Consider the following 16,891-nt stretch of genomic DNA (forward strand, 5'->3'; position numbering starts at 1 on the left):
CACGCGTCCACTGCCTCAACCTGACACTCACTCAAGACACTCGGATGCCCAAGCCACATTCGACCACTGCCGTATCATCGTGTCGCATGGGCTCGATGATTAAGACAGGGGACGTCTGCTAAAACATGACCAAGCTGCATCGTGTACAACATTCTCTGGCACGTGGTCGTGACGGGCACCGCAAGACCCGACCGTGTCCGTCTAGTGCTCGCTGAGCTGCATTGGTCACCGGTTGCTGAACGAATTGCATTGTAAGGTCGCACTCATTAGGGGCCGTCCATAAATGACGTCACGGACCTAAGGGGGGGGGGGGTCAGACATGTGATGTCAGATCAAAATGCGCAACTTTAAATAAATACAGACAACACGTTCTACTTAATTAAATGGACTTTTTAATAAATGTTTCTCCTACAACATCAGAGTGCAGCGCCACATTAAATACGCACTACAATGACAATAGTTTAAAGCGATTTGAAGCATGTTTTATTTTTGGGGGGGGGCAGAGCTTTGTGACGTCATATCTGAGGGGGGTCTGACTTTTTGTGAAGCCGTGTGACGAAGGGGGGGGGGTCAAAAATCATCCAAAATCGCGTGACGTCATTTATGGACGGCCCCAAAGCGCTTGCCACAAATGAACCACCACACCCTCGCTGATCTCGTCAAGGAGAATGAATCATCATCACGCGCACTCCGCTCGTCATCCTCGCAGAAGCAGCAGCGGCGGCGGCTTTTGGCTGCTGGTCATCGAGCAAAGACGGCGGTCACCGCATCGCGTGGCGCTTTCAGAAGCGCTTCTGCGGCCGTCTGGAACGCTCTTCCGTCCGGTATTAGGAAGCCGCTGGAGCTATGCAACTTTGAAATCATCGAGGTTGGAAACGCATTGATTTAGAACTGCTTTTGGTGCTTAGTTTGTTGTCCTATGAAGGCCGGCACGGCACACGAGGGGGTGGGTGGCCAGCACCACGCCCGGCCGCCTTTGTCTCCCCGGTTGCGATGTTTACGCACCCGCACCAGGTACTCATTCGAGGCTGAGTCGACCTAGGGGAGGGCCCAGCACCGGTTCAGATAATCGTCACCAGTGTTGGTGGCCGTGAGCGAGACTCGAACTCGGCTCGCAGGGGTTCGAAGCGCAGCGTAGCGCTAACCGCTCCGCCACCGCTCCCCCCGCCCACTCCCCCCGCCCACTCCCCACTCCGCCCGCCCACTCCCCACTCCCCCCGCCCACCCCCGCTCCCCCCGCCCACTCCCCCCGCCCACTCCCCACTCCCCCCGCCCACTCCCCCCGCCCACTCCCCACTCCCCCCGCCCACTCCCCCCGCCCACTCCCCACTCCCCCCGCCCACTCCCCCCGCCCACTCCCCCCGCCCACTCCCCACTCCCCCCGCCCACTCCCCCGCCCACTCCCCCCGCCCCCCGCCCACTCCCCACTCCCCCCGCCCACTCCCCCCGCCCACTCCCCCCGCCCCCCGCCCACTCCCCCCGCCCACTCCCCCCGCCCACTCCCCACTCCCCCCGCTCCCCCCGCCCACTCCCCCCCCGCCCACTCCCCCCACTCCCCCCGATCCCCCCGCCCACTTTCTCCGCTCCCCCCGCCCACCCCCGATCCACCCGCCCACTCCCCGCTCCCCCCGCCCACTCCCTCCGCCCACTCCCCCCACTCCCCCCGATCCCCCCGCCCACTCCCCGCTCCCCCCGCCCACTCCCTCCGCCCACTCCCCCCACTCCCCCCGATCCCCCCGCCCACTCCCCGCTCCCCCCGCCCACTCCCTCCGCCCACTCCCCCCACTCCCCCCGATCCCCCCGCCCACTCCCCGCTCCCCCCGCCCCCACTCCCCCCGCCCTCTTCCTGTGGGGGAGGAGCAGGAAGATGGCGACACGAAGCGTCTTCGCTTCGCTCCTCGTCGCTACCTTCATTGCCTCTTTGCTTCCTGCGCCGGCTTCTTGCGATGGTGGGGGATGATGGTGGTGGTGGTGATGATGGTGTTGATGATGTTGGTGATGTTGGTGATGGTGATGATGGTGTTGATGGTGTTGATGATGTTGGTGGTGATGGTGTTGATTTTAATATTGGTGATGGTGGTGATGGTTGCGGTCTGGGGATGGTGCGGGCCGTCATAGGTGCAGCACTTGCCGCAGCAGTCTGTGAAGGCTACCCGGGGGATCTTTGTACAGGGGAGCGGTGGTGCAGCGATTGGCGCGCTGCGCTACGAACCCGGCGACCCGAGTTCGATTCCCGCTCACGGCCAACACCGGTGACGATTATCTGAACCGGTCCCTGGCCCTCCCCTAGGTCGACTCAGCCTCAAATGAGTACCTGGGGGGAGACAAAGGCGGCCGGGCGTGGTGCTGGCCACCCACCCCCTCGTGTGCCGTGCCGGCCTTCATAGGTGCTCGCTAACAGCACTTGCCCCTGCAGTCTGTTGCAGGCTACACGGGGGATCTTTGTCTTGCAGTGCTAACTCCGTGAATCCCGGCTAACATCAGTGGCTAGTGATGTGTGAAGTCTGCCCGCACTGATGGGTATGGCCAAACTAAATTGTGAATATTTATACTGAAGCAATTCGATGAGCTGTTAAAGCTCATTTTCACAGGTGTCGGGACGTTACATCAACCACACGATACAAAAAAACACGATAGGAGTGCAGAGGATAGGAAAGATAAAACAATTAAAATAAACTTTTTTTCATCTTAGGGGCCGGCCATAAATGACGTCACGCACCTAGGGGGGGGATCAGAGCCTTGTGGCGTCATATTTGAGGGGGGGTCTGACTTTTTGTGACGCCGTGTGACGAGGGGGGGGGGGGGTCAAAAATCATCCAAAATCGCGTGACGTCATTTATGGACGGCCCCTTACCAGATAAAACCCTCAACGACACAGCACGGAGTGGCTCCTTATCCAGCAGTGGCTGGATCATGGCTGATGATGAATTACCCCCATTAACTACTGTATCGTGTGTGTGTGTGTATCAGCTGCTATAACACGGTGAAATCCGTGCTGATGATTGTTAAAACGACAACCAGTAAACCGGTAACCGTTATCAGAAAAGGTTCCGGAATTCGGGGACCGGCAGTGGGCACCGTGACCAATGAATTCACCGATTGGCGCGTGCGAATATAACAAACGGCATCGTGGCAGGTCCTGTAAAGATAAAGGTTGGGCTCTACAAAGATAAAGGTGCGGCCCTACAGTCTCTTGTTTGCTGTCATGGTGCGCCAAGCCACTCCTTGCTGTCTCGAGTTTTCACCAGACCACTCGAGAGAACGCCGGCGAGTGTTTGGTCTACTCTTCCATGCTGACAAACAAACGTTGGAAGAGGTGGATGTACCCACGCTTTACCCCACCACACGTGACCCGCCGATCGACTGCCGTGTAGCCATGGTATAGTGCCGGTGGTGGAGGGTTTTGGGGGATTTGAGAAGCGCGGTCGTTGAGGTCACCGGTTCGATCCCCGCTCCCGGTAACCTCTGGTTTGCAGGTTCCGGCGTTTTTCATTTGCCAAGGTGGACGTTTTGCAATTACTGCTCCCTAGTCAACGGCTACATGTGTGGCGATCCGCTTTAAACGTTTGTAATGTGCTTTCCGGGAATGCAAAAAAAAAGTGTTTTAACAAACAGAAATATCGGGGATTATTATTGACACGTGTCTTTTGTGCTCTAGTGGTAGTGCCTTACGCCGACAATTACGACTCCGAAACAGCCCGGCGTTGCTCACGAAAATATCGGGCGAAAATTTAAAGCCGGCGGGTAAACAACTAACTCGGGTGAGCCACTTTCATTGGCACGGTGGCGCAGTGGCCAGAACACCTGGGTTCGACTGGAGCGTCCTTCCCGCGTGGAGTTTGTTCTTCCCAGCTGCTCTGCGTGGCTGCTGTGTCCGCTGCCGCCCCAGGCTCCCGGTGGGAGCGTCGCCTGCGCGTGGTGACGACGGCGCTGCACGAGTACCAGCCGTGCGTGCAGCAAAACTGCTCGTGCCATCGCGGGTGAGGAAGCGTCGAGCAATGGCCGGCGCAGAAATATCCGCTCGGCCGCCCCCCCCCGGTCGAGTTCCGTCTCCGTAGCCAGTGCGTTACTCTCGTGGCTCTACTGGGCACCCCCCTCCTTCCGCTCCACCCCACCTGAGAGGAGGTGGAGCCAGTCCTCCACTCCTGAGCTCATAGTCCTCGAGAATGGACTTGTCGCGGGACGGATCGACCTGTCGGCGTAATAGGTTGCGTGACTCGAAGGCCTCAGAAGTAGTTCTCTGAGATCCCCACCCCCCGCCTCTGCGGACCGTTCTCGAACACGCTTGGATCGTTCGTCGCGGGACGTGACGCGCCCCGACAGTGCAACTGAGATTAAATTGGCATTGAGTGTGTGGCAATCGGTTAATGACATTGTAGCAAAACGGCGTGTTAATTATGTGTGCTTGCGTTACATTTCAGATAATGGCCTCTATTTTTGTTCTGTTTCTCCATTGACTGCAAATCGTTGCTGTTGGTAAATGGAAAAAGGGGAAGAGGAGGAAAATGTATTGCTCAGTGGGACAATGCTAATGTCGGTTCAACAATTCTGGCTGTCGCCTGATAAAACTGGTTGCAATCACCAGCGATAGGTACTCCGATTGTAAATGTTGTGAGTTTACTCTCCAACGCACCTGGTGTGCTGAACTAGTAACTAATTGGCATGTTTTGTTTATGTGACAAACCTTACTAATTGGCTATGTCGGGTGGTGGCGGGTTTAATGACACATTTACGTGATCTAACCCCAAAAAAAAAACTTTATTATGGTCAATGTCAACAGTTGAACGGGAACATCCACGATCAACGCTGCACGAAAAGATGCAAACCGTCAACGATCGCCGGGCTACGCAGTTGGATTTGTAAATCTTTTTCTCCGACTTCCCGGTGGCCCCCAGGGTGCTGGAGTCGGACCTCGCCCCGTTCAGCGGGGGGATCGCAGAGGCCGACGTGAAGGAGATGGTGGCACGGGGCGTCGGCACGCACTACCAGGTGTTAGCCCACCGGCTGTACCGCGAGGACGCGTGCATGTTCTCCGCTCGGTGAGCGTGCATGCGCGGGCCGTGCGGTGGCGCGTCTCGCCGCTCGTTGCAGAGGCCAGTGGTTCAAACCAGAGGTCGCAAACGGGTTTTGATTCCTTACCCGTACCCGGCCGTACCCTACCCGTACCCGGCTGGGTCGCAACCGGGTACCCGATACCCGTACCCAGCCGGGTATGGGTACCCGTTTGCGACCCTGGTGCGGCCGGGTACGGGTAGACCGTGAGTCACTGGTGAGTAACCGTTTGTCACTCATTTCCCAACGTCTTGTCTCTTCTCACAATTCAAGTTCCTAGAATCAACCCACCCGCGCCTTCAACATGGTTTAATCCCAGAGGTCGCAATCAGGTACCCGATACCCATACCCTATCCGTACCCAGCTGGGTACGGGTAGCCGGGTATCGGGTAGGGTACAGGTATCGGGTACCCGGTTGCGACCTCTGGTTCAAACACAGCACCTCCGATTAGCACGGTTGGCTACGTACGGCGCCAAAGACGTTCAACGTACGTACGTACGGCAGTCGTTCTAGTTGATACTTGCGGGGGCATTGTCTGTGATATACTACGCGCTGTACCCTTCACCCGGAGGAGACGTGAACCTACCTTCCGCAAGGATATTTGACGGAGAGTAGTTGGCCTCGTGTGCCGGTGTCACAATGCGAATGTGCACAATTACTAAAGTTCTTTATTAAAATAACTAATAGCAACGTATAGCCCCCTACTGGCAGACCAATTCCCACTTACAGCCAGTGGTCACCCGGTGTTGCGCAGGGACCGGCGTCAATCAGGACAGACAACTGCACTTCAGGACGTGGGTGCAATTAATATAAGTATTATTACAATACCGTCGTTACCGCCAACGTGCTTGCGCATATCGCCCCCCCCTGATTTTGAACCACTGCCGCATAAATTGTGAACTCCCAGAAGGCCGTGCGGATGATGGGATGTGTAAACAAATGTACTTTTATACTTTCACGTGGCGGGACAGATATGTGAAGAAGGCTTCTTGTCTCCTGAGTGTTTTTTAAAAATGTATTTATTATATTTCAATCGGAGCGTGGTACAGAGACGTAGGGAGGGGGTATAGAAACTCCGCGGAGACATAAGTCCCACTCAGTGCATCTGAGTTTATCGAAAGGGGGAGATTGGGAAGGATAGGGTGAGGGAAAAATAGCTTAAGAGAGAAAGAGGATGGCGTCTTCTGAGTGTTTTTATAAGAATGTATAATCCATAATAGAGGTTTTTTTGGGTTAGATCGCGTAAATATATAAATGTGTCGTTAAATCCGCCACCACCCGACACAGCCAATTAGTAAGGTTTGTTACAATAACAGAACGTGCCAATCCGTTACTAGTACAGCACACTGGTGTGTTGGGCAGCAAAGCCGCAACATTTCAATCTGAGCAAAGCCACAACATTTACTCGGATTGTAAATGTTATGGCTTTGCTCTCCAACACACCGGTGTGCTGTACTAATAACGAATTGGCCACGTTCTGTTTACATGACAACCCTTACTAATTGGCTGTGTCTGGTGGTGGCGGGTTTAATGACGTATATTTACGCGATCTAACCCAAAAAAACTGTATTACGGATGATATTGCTCCCGCAAGCCTATGTGTTAAACTGAATTTAGAATGGCTGACAGAGGTGAGAAAGATGCACAAAGAGGAGTTGGAGAGAGCCACGGGAGCTGCTGGTGCTGTCGGTCGAGCCGTTTCTGTCTCTCTCATTTCCCAGGTGCAGCGGGGTTGAACACTTCCTGCTGGAGTTGCTGCCGGAGCTGCCGGACATGGAGCTGGTGGTGAACGTGCGCGACTACCCGCAGGTGCCGGCATGGATGCCGCTGCGTCCCGTCTTCTCCTTCAGCAAGGTGCGGCGCAGGCGCCCGGCGATCGTGTGGCGTTGCCATGGGAAACGAGGTCGTGGGTCAAACTCGCTTGAGCCACAGCGCTTGCGAACTTATGTTTACAGGCAAAGACGCGCCCTCTCTGCTAGCCGTGGGTCCTGGTGAGATGCAAAACTGTAGAACACGTGACGCGAAATAATCACGAGCATCGTGGGGAATTTTAGTAACAAAATGAGCAGGTAATAGGCGGCCTCCCCGTATGTGTCCCACAATCTAAACAGCGAGGGTCCTTGCCAATAAAAATTTGGCAGTTCACAAGCATTGGATCAAGCAAGCCTGACGCTGCTACGCTGCTGATGAAATACTGTAGGTTCACACCGGCTCCAGCTTCTGTTGAACCAATGCTGCTGAAATAATGCAATCCCAGGAGGCTGTGTGTCTGAAGGGACAGGTAATGGAAGGAAGTGTGGGGTCTGATTATAAACTGGACATCGGTGAAAAAAAGCTTTATAGCTCATCGGATTCCTCCAGTATGAATAAAGATTTTGATTTTGTAAATCCTCCACAATATCACCAATAATTATCGTGTGTTCTGCTACGTCTCTTTTCCTCCGTCTGACTCTGTGCGTGACAGACAAAGGAGTACCGGGACATCATGTACCCGGCGTGGACGTTCTGGGAGGGCGGCCCTGCCGTGTGGCCCCTCTACCCTACGGGGCTTGGACGCTGGGACCTCATGAGAGACGACCTAAGCAAGTGCGTGCCATGTGCCGCGTGCGTGTGGATAGAGAGGAGCTAGACGGGTGCGGCACGGGTAGAGTTGGGCTGACGCGGTACAGGAGGATGTGGAGCTAAGTGGACCAATAACCGGTCCCAGTGGTGTCAAGATCGGCCTCTGTGGAGCAGGCTCGTGAAGGACGCTACTGGGTAGTTGGAGGCTGCCGCCCGTCAACAGCAACGGAGTGTGGAGGAGCGATACTCACAACAATGAGCGGAGCGACGGGCGGTAAAACGCAGCAATTGGGGAGCGCAGGTGGTGTATTTGTCAATCATCTGATCCATAACACGTGGGTCTGTCCCATGACTTGCCAGCAAGCCTAGCACACTTCATGTGGCCTCTAGCCTGGCACAAGCGCTGTGGCGAATTGCAGCTGTTCGTGTTTAGGCATGTGTGTGAGTGCATTTGAGCTGTGGCGCAGCGATAAGTGTGTTGTGCTACGAACCCGGCGATCTGAGTTGTGATTCCTGCTCATGGCCAACACCATTGACGATTATTTGAACCGGTCCTGGGCCTCCCCTAGGTCGACTCGGCCTCATATGAGTACCTGGTGCGGTGTATAAACATGGCCACGAGGGAGAAAAAGAAGGCCGGTCGTGGTGCTGGCCACACACCCGCTCATGTGCCGTGCCGCCCTTCATAGGTGCTACACGCTAACAGCACTTGCCCCAACAGTCTGTTAAGGCGATACGGAGGAATCCTTGTCTGTTGTGTGTGTGTGTGTGCACGCGTGTGTGCACGCACGTGTGCGTGTGTTTTGTTTGGGAAAAAAAGTAATCTCCTCGCTCGCAACATTGTGGTGTGCTGTGGAGGCTGAAAGGCTGATGCTAAGCAGCCATTACCCTCGCAGCATGCTCACAGCAACTGCAGAGGCCAGTGCGGGCTCGCAGGGGAGGACGGGCACCTATAACATCTCCTACTGCGACCCTGTTTTGTGGAGCCAGGAGACTGAACTATGCCCCCTACCTCAGGCTTTTTCCTCGAGAAACAGCCGGAAACCACTGCGGTTGGCCACGTGGGGAAAGTCCGAACACTTGCTGCTGTTGCTGCTGCTGTTGCTGCTGCGGAGGAGGAGGAGGAGGAGAGGCTGCCAATCCCCTGTCGGGGAGAGCTGGACCGGGTACCGCCTGGACCTCTCTGGAATAGGGGAGGACCTTCAGTGGACTGGTCCAAGCTGCAGTTGCCTCGAAGGGTGGAGAGTCTTCCACTCGAGGCAGGAGACTGCCAGACAATAGGGAGCGACTCGTTCTTAATAAAATAATGAAGGGGGGGGGCAGCGTGGCGGGGAGGTGTGTGTGGGAAGCTTAGTGGCGAACAGCGGCCGCTATTGTTGTTGTGCACGTGTGTGTGTGTGCGTGCACACATCTGACCTCACCGGCTCTTCTCTCGCCTTAACGTTCATCAAAAAACTGTTGTCAGGACCGCAGCACGGTGGCCTTGGGAGAAGAAGAAGACTCGGGGGTTTTTCCGCGGCTCCAGGTGGGTAACTGCGATACGGCGACAAATCACGGTTCTTACGGTCGTATCTTCTCTTAAAGGGATTTGTACAGCGCCCTTGTCCAAGGCGCTTTACGCAGAATGAACAACGGTGCGACGTACGAATGCAGTGGTGGAGATGAGGTGGAATGAAATAGATGGGAGGAAGCATTGGGGCAAATCTGTGGCGATGCTGCATGAATTGGGTGAAAGCAAACTTGATGACGGTAAGTGATGATGAATGGATTGAATGAACGGGGGTTAATGAGTGAAAGCCATATAATGTGAATATGAAGAGGGAAAAATAACGGTGGCGGTTATGAGTGGGAGATTAAGGGGTCGTGGGTGAGCTCGGAAACAATCAGTGAGTTTTGAGTGCATCACACGAGTGGTTCTCAGACTTTTTTGGTTACTGTGCTCCTTTGGTGGATTTTGCCTTGGCTGACCCAAACATGGTTTCTGAGAAATAATTGCATGCATAAAATGAGCATCAATATTTGAACCAAGTGTCCAAATTGTGAGGTATCATCCTAACTAGCTGGTAACTGCAAGCGAATAAAAAAGAATCAACGGACGCTCCGCGTGCATGACAGAATTGGTTCACGCTCGCTTGTTACTCTTGGAAACCAGATTGTTTAGATCAATGAGTTTAGAAAGGTCTTTTATATGGTTCTAGGTTACCACGTGGATTTAAACATTAATTGCCACGTTTTGTTTACGTGACAAACCTTACTAATTGGCGGTGTCGGGTGGTGGTGGTGAGTTAAGGGCACATTTATGTTCATAATGTGGGCTAACCCAAAAATAAATTACGATTGACAATTTCAAAAGCCACGGGGAACTGAACGCGCGTTCAGATTGACCGACTTGCTGCTGTTGTTGCTGCTGTTGCTGCTGCTGTTGTTGCTGCTGCTGTTGCTGCTGCTGTTGCTGCTGCTGTTGCTGCTGCTGTTGCTGCTGTTGCTGCTGCTGTTGCTGCTACTATTGCTACTACTGCTGCTACTCTACTGCTGCTGTTGCTGCTGCTGTTGCTGCTGTTACTGCTGCTGTTGTTGCTGCTGCTGTTGCTGCTGTTGCTGCTGTTGTTGCTGCTGCTGTTGTTGCTACTGCTGTTGTTGCTGTTGCTGCTGTTGCTGCTGCTGCTGTTGCAGGACGAGTGCGGAGCGAGACCCCCTGGTGCTGCTGTCTCGGCGCGAGCCAAAACTCGTGGATGCCGCCTACACCAAAAACCAGGCGTGGAAGTCGGACAAGGTGCGGACTGGAGCCTGCGCCCTCAGCCACCTCACAGAGTCAGAGTGATTTCCTGCGCTCAAAAGAGCATCGAGGCATCGGTGGTGACCTCCCGTTCGCAGCCCTGCCCAGCCAGTGGTGGACATTCCTCATTCCCTCGGCAGGGGCGAGTCTATTCACAGGACAACCACTGTTGGACTTCCTCACAAAGTGGCCCCTATTTTATCGACCCTGGAGGAAGGGATGAGTCAACCGCCCCAACTCGGGATTTGAACTCGCAAACCTTGCGATTGCGAAACCGCTTGCCCCACCACCGAGCCAGGGAGCCGGTTGGATGGTTTTGAGCTGGGGACAACGAAGTCGGTGTCTCGACTAAAAACTCCAATCGGCTTCTTTTGTTTTTTGTGCCTAAACATCACAGTGGACGTCAAGGGTCCCCGTGACGCTATTCGAAAAAAAAAACGGTGAGACGTTGTCCACGTTTGAATTGTGCAACTCGCCGACTACTCAGTTGGTCAAAGCTACAAAGCGACTGGGGAAACAGATGGCGCCTTGCAGGCCGTCGCTGTGTTCACCTTGTGCCACACAGAGACAGCTGCCTCTCGTGCAGCGTTTCTTCACTCATTTTGAGATGGGCTGGGGCAGAGGTCGCAAACCGGATACCCGTACTCTACCCGATACCCGGCTACCTGTACCCGGCCGGGTACGGGTAGCCGGGTAGCCGTTTGCGACCCTGGTGCGGCCGGGTACGGGTACGGGTAGGCCGTGAGTCACTGGTGAGTAACCGTTTGTCACTCATTTCGGGTAGGGTACGGGTAGGGAACGGGTACCCGTACCCGGCTGGGTACGGGTACGGGTACCCATTTGCGACCCTGGTGCGGCCGGGTACGGGTACGGAATCAAAACCCGTTTGCGACCTCTGGGCTGGGGCTGGGGGGGGGCACTTTTGCCGATAAGACATCATCATCAGTGTGAGGGCAGCCACCACGCATTTGAAGCCATTGGGGGTTTGACAGCAGCACGATGATGATGGTGATGATGGAGGGTGTTTTCACCATTTGTGTATTGTCGGGGGGGGGGCTGCACATCAGGGGCCGTACCAAAGGGCCACCAGGGACGGCCAGTGGCCCGCGGGTTCTTGCAATGAAGAACACCGCTTGCGTGTGACCTGTAGGCTAAACAACTGCATTATGAGACGCTTCGTTCCATTGTGGGCGCAACATGTTTGCAAGTATCATTATAAGAATTGTTATCATGAGAGTACAATGATTATTTTCACCATAATAGAGTTTTTTTGTGGTTAGATCGCGTGAATATAAATGTGTCATTAAACCCGCCACCGCCCGACACAGCCAACTAGTAAGATTTATCACGTCAACAGAACGTGCCAATTCTCTACTAGTACAGCACACCGGTGTGTTGGAGAGTAAACCCACAACATTTACAATTCGAGTACCGTGACGTGTCGAAGGGAATTGCAACTAGCATCATCAGGCGACAGCCAGATCTGTGGAGAAATACTCCTGTTTATATTTATCACGCTGTCATATTTACGCGATCCAACCCAAAAAAACCTCTATTACACTGGTCAACAAAAAAAAAACATTTTTTTCTGGCCTGGACTTTTGCAGCTGTTTTAGACTAATTTCAGGGTGCTGATTCCAAATCTGATCTCAGATTTGCTCTATCACATCATTTTTATGCTATCGGCATACCCCATTTTCATTGATTTTACCTGAAATTAACTCTGTCACTTATGATTGCAAGTTGTTGCGAGTCAGTGACTGCTTTAGTGTTAAAATATGGTGCTGTATTTTTAGGATAGTGTGGTTATAATATCATTTTATGTAGATATCCACATTTATTTAATATTTTTCTTCTGCAGTTTTTATTGAAAATGCAATATTTGATATCTCAAAAACCTGACAGACAAAAACTGATGCCAGATTTGGAATCAGCACCCCAAAATTACCTTCAACCCGTTGGAGAATACCTTATGCCAGAAAAAGTGTGTTGACGAGTGTTATGGATAATATTGGAAGTGAAAGCCTGCTACGTGTTAACTGATGATTGTTAACTTTACACGAACGCCTTTGTGCCATACCTTTCTGTTGCCACTCGAGGACACGCTGGGAATGCCACCGACGAAGGAAATCGGCCTGGTTGACCACTGCCAGTACAAGTAACGAAGTGACGCACCCCACAGCCTCACACCACGCCGCATGCACAGCCACGTCCGAGCTGTGAACGATTAAGCAGTCGGTATCTTTTGCTTGCGTTGGGGTGGTTGGTAGACTGTGCCGATTCATCAGTGATGTGGCCCAGTGAATCAGCGGCCCACAATCGGAATTGTTCAATCGTTAGTAATTGTAGCGAATACAGGGAATCCTCTACTTACGAACGAGTTGGGTTTCAGAGGTCTGTTCGTAAGTAGAATTGTTCGTAAGTCCAACTTTACTCCTGTCGATTCCGAGCACGTTGTACGGCGTGTACACTAAACACGGGGAATGGCTTTAAAAGTTGTATAATCTCTTGCAGACGTAGATGCCACTGGTTCTTCACGTTCTGCAGATGTAGATGCCACCACCACCATCTAATGCGTGGCGGTTGAACTTACGACTATATCCAAACAGGCAACTGGACATTCGGACAGGTGTGTTCATATCTCTGAAAGTTCGTAAGTCGAATGTTCGTAAGTAGAGGAGTCCCTGTACGTAATTGGTGGTAGTGAGTTTTGCAGTCGGGAAGAATTGTTTGCAGGGCTGATCGAGTAAGTTGACATTGATATTAACATAATTACTCATACGGTTATTTAAGCTAATATAACGTCTGTAAATAAGATCAACATCGGTTCGTGAGCAAATACATTTAGTGAAGGGACAGCAAGTGATATGTTTACATGTGGGTAACGTTCATATGAATACATATTTGTTCTTCAGTCGGCTTGTGTTGATTCATATATATAGTGATGGTAAAATACGATAAGTTGCGTGACGCAGATGCATAGTCAGGTCATAGCAGGGATAGTTTAAGGGTCGCGAGCGATTTTGTCCTTGAGTTTTGTCGGAAAAAAACAGTCGTAGCCATATGCGCGGTTACCCGGGGCTCGGGCGGATGGGAGTGGAGGTGCGGGCGCGGTGGTGCAGGGGACGGCCGGGTGAGAAACTCATCTGTTGTAGACAGCGTTCACAGTGAGCTTGTATGTAAAGGGTTGTTCTATGAGACATCTCTTTTACCAGTGGCAAAATATAGTAATAGGTTTTACCCTTTCAACTGGTACAAAAACTGACACCTTTATACAAGGCATCCTGTTTGCAATAACCACAACACAAGCAGTCAAAACGCAAACAAAAAGAAACAACTCTGATAATGATATGCACTGTCCTTGACGTTGATTGGTCCACACCCGAGACAGCTTTTCTTAGAGCCTAGTCTCCATTGATGTTGGACCAGATGACGCCAAAAGGCGTACAACTCCACTCATTATTACCATTATCAGAGTTGTTTCTTTTTGTTTGCGTTTTGACTGCTTGTGTTGTGGTTATTGCAAACAGGATGCCTTGTATAAAGGTGTCAGTTTTTGTACCAGTTGAAAGGGTAAAAACCTATTACTATAAAGGGTTGTTGTGAAGTTGCGCCGGTGACTCCTGGCCTTTCATGCCGGAGCGACGTGACATCTCAAGACAGTGGCGCGGGGGGGGGGGGTGGGGGAGCAGAACGCAACAAAGAACGAGTTTGACGCCGAGTTTATTGGCCGGCTGAAACTCGCCGCCGTAAGTACGCGACCCTCAGGGTCGCTACGGGGTTGAGGAGCGAGCGACCGGGAAAAGGTGGTCAGATCACGTTTGTTAATGGGCAAGGACCCTCTCCGTGAGATAAGGGGATGGTCTCAAATGTAATATTTCTGGTTTAGTTGAAGGCGTGGTGGGAGGGTGGCCAACGGCATGATTTGCCTCAGCCCCCTCTATGGATGGCTCTGCCACCCCCGTGTTCCTGAAAACAGGCCTCAAGGTAAACCGTGAAGAGCTGAAAGATGCATTCGATTGAGCCGCGTTGGGAAAGGTTTTCCTGTACTTCTATGGCCGTGGTCCCGTGTCCCCTTACACTCAACCCCAGTGTGCCTTAACAAAGTCTTGTTGTCTTCCCCGTATTGATGTCCTTACCCCGCACCTCCGATTGGCCACGGTTGGCTACGTACGGTGGGACAGAAGTTCAACATCCATACGCACGCATGCACACACACACGGGAAGGTGTGTAACTTATTTTCGCTGGCGAAGTAACGGGAGGGAGAGTGAGAGAGCGAAACGGCGTTGTTGACGTGCGCGCAGGTACCTGTTCAACTTCCGCGGCGTGGCGGCGAGCTTCCGCTACAAGCACCTCTTCCTGTGCGGCTCACTCGTGCTACACGTAGGCGACGACTGGCATGAGTTCTTCTACCAGCAGCTGAAGCCCTGGGTCCACTACGTGCCCGTGCAGGCAGGATCTCTCCGACGTCCGGTGAGAGAGAGAGACGCACACGCAACGGTCGCCAGCAACGCTGAAGGGGTTTGAGGGCGCCACGGTGGCGAGATGTTAACTGCCTCGCCTGGTATGCAGGAGGTCGCGGGTTCGATCCTGACCCTTGATGCCTGCTGTATATTTAGAGTTTGCGGTGTCTCTCTCATCATCAAACATGGTGGCTAGGAGATGTTAACTGCCTCGCCTGGTATACAGGAGGTCGTGGGTTCGGTCCCGACCCTGATGCCGGCTGTATATTTGGAGTTTGTGGTGTCTCTCTCATCATCATCACATTGGCTAGGAGATGTTAACTGCCTCGCCTGTATGCAGGAGGTCGTGGTTTTGAACCTGACCCGGACGCCTGCTGTATATTTGGAGTTTGCGTGTCTCTCTCTCCCCATGGTCGCCTGGATTTTTCTCCGCGTCTTTCAGTTTTTCCCTCCATATTTAGAAACGTGTGTTTAGAGTATTTGACTGCTGTCATTTCCACATGATGAGCCACTTCGATTAGCACGGTTGACTACGTACGGTGCAAAAGAAGTTCAACATACAGTTCAACATACGTTGAGCTATCATTTGTGACCAAGTGGGCCTTACCTGGCAAAATAAAAAATAGTTGATCAAGAACACGGACAACAATCTCGCGTAAAATCTCTTGCTTGCATGCTTTGGCAGCTCCAACTGGCCTAAATCTCATCTCATTACAAACCATGCGTTGTGTCGGCATCATCTCATGGCATGAACACGCAAGCACGTTCTTTTCCCCCCATTTATTTCAGGGAGGTCTTGGAGTTTGTGAAGAACAATGATGATGTCGCACGGGAAATTGCCGAAAGGTGAGCGCATTCATTTTTTCCCCATACACCGACGACAAAGTCCATTCCCAGCGTCAATTCGTAACGTGGACGTAACGTGTGCAGCTTGCCTTCACTCTCGGAGAGGGGAACGATTCAGAGGCGCGAGAAATCACAGCAGGTTGCAATCATTGCACACCAATTGCTTGCCACAAATGAACCGCAATATCTTGCTGATCTCATCAAGAAGCATCGACCATCGTGTGAACTCCGGTCATCTTCGCAGCGGCTTTTGGATAGCAATTGAACAAAGACGGTGACTGCATCGTGCGCGTTCAGATGCGCTTGTGCGGCCGTCTGGAACGCTCTTCCGATATTAGGAAGCCACTGGAGCTATGCACTTTTAAATCATCTACATTGACAAACTCATTTCTTTCGAACTGCTTTTTGTGATTAGTTTGTTGTCCTTCCCTCGCACCTTCGAATAGCGCGGTTGGTTTCGTACGGTGCGAAAGAAGTTCAACGTACAAACAGGAAGGCAGCCCGAACCGGTGCCAACAAAGGCCCAAGCGCTATGGTTCAATATTCGGATATTTGGCCAACTCCTTGAATGGGTCATTTACAAAAACCCTGACTGCATTTCTGCTTTGCGAGTCGTGTTGTCACGAATGAACACCCCTCCACGCAGAGCCACATCTGCAGCTGGCACCGCACGCCACCCTGGTCACGGAATGAACCTTGGAAGATGACGTCACATAACTACAGTCTTCTCCTATGACGCGGTAGTTGCGTTCCTTGAAGAACACCGCACTGTGGAAAGATTACCTTATGATAAATTGTATAGTGTAAAGCGCAGTCCATGGCAAAACGCGAGATGCGTACGCAGGCTGAACAAAGACTGCGGTGCGTGGGTAGCATCGATAAGCATCCAGCAGCATCCCACCTTGTGTAATACTACGCCAAGGCAACCGTACAACCGCTTATTGAAACTCGCGTGACTTAGTTCTATTCACTCAATTGCGTTGTATCCAATTCACATCCGTGTGATAAAAAAAACGTGTTCTCCAAATACATTCATCGCGTTATATCCAATTCACGTTATGAATAACACGTTATAGGAGAACAAACTTGCATATATTTTTTTGGGCTGATTTAAAATCTTGTTGAAATTGTTCTTTCCACTCTCAGGGGGCAGAAGTTCATCTTGGATCACCTGAGGATGGAGGACGTCT

The 16,891-nt window shown here is 52.4% G+C and overlaps 1 protein-coding gene across 1 annotated transcript; it reads left to right on the top strand.

The window, feature by feature from the left end:
- The first annotated feature begins 1,838 nt into the window (after positions 1–1,838).
- Positions 1,839–15,555, top strand: LOC133355555 (protein O-glucosyltransferase 1-like). Its single transcript, XM_061572895.1, has 10 exons — positions 1,839–1,949; positions 3,890–3,980; positions 4,896–5,039; positions 6,775–6,907; positions 7,518–7,639; positions 9,081–9,140; positions 10,289–10,388; positions 12,491–12,549; positions 14,697–14,865; positions 15,541–15,555. The coding sequence occupies exons 1-10, from the start codon at positions 1,868–1,870 to the stop codon at positions 15,553–15,555; spliced, it is 975 nt and encodes a 324-aa protein (XP_061428879.1). The 5' UTR covers positions 1,839–1,867.
- The last annotated feature ends 1,336 nt before the right edge of the window (positions 15,556–16,891 follow it).

The sequence above is a fragment of the Lethenteron reissneri genome, chromosome 51, assembly GCF_015708825.2.
Source record: "Lethenteron reissneri isolate LAM-NWPU_2019-01 chromosome 51, ASM1570882v1, whole genome shotgun sequence".
Taxonomy (NCBI): domain Eukaryota; kingdom Metazoa; phylum Chordata; class Hyperoartia; order Petromyzontiformes; family Petromyzontidae; genus Lethenteron; species Lethenteron reissneri.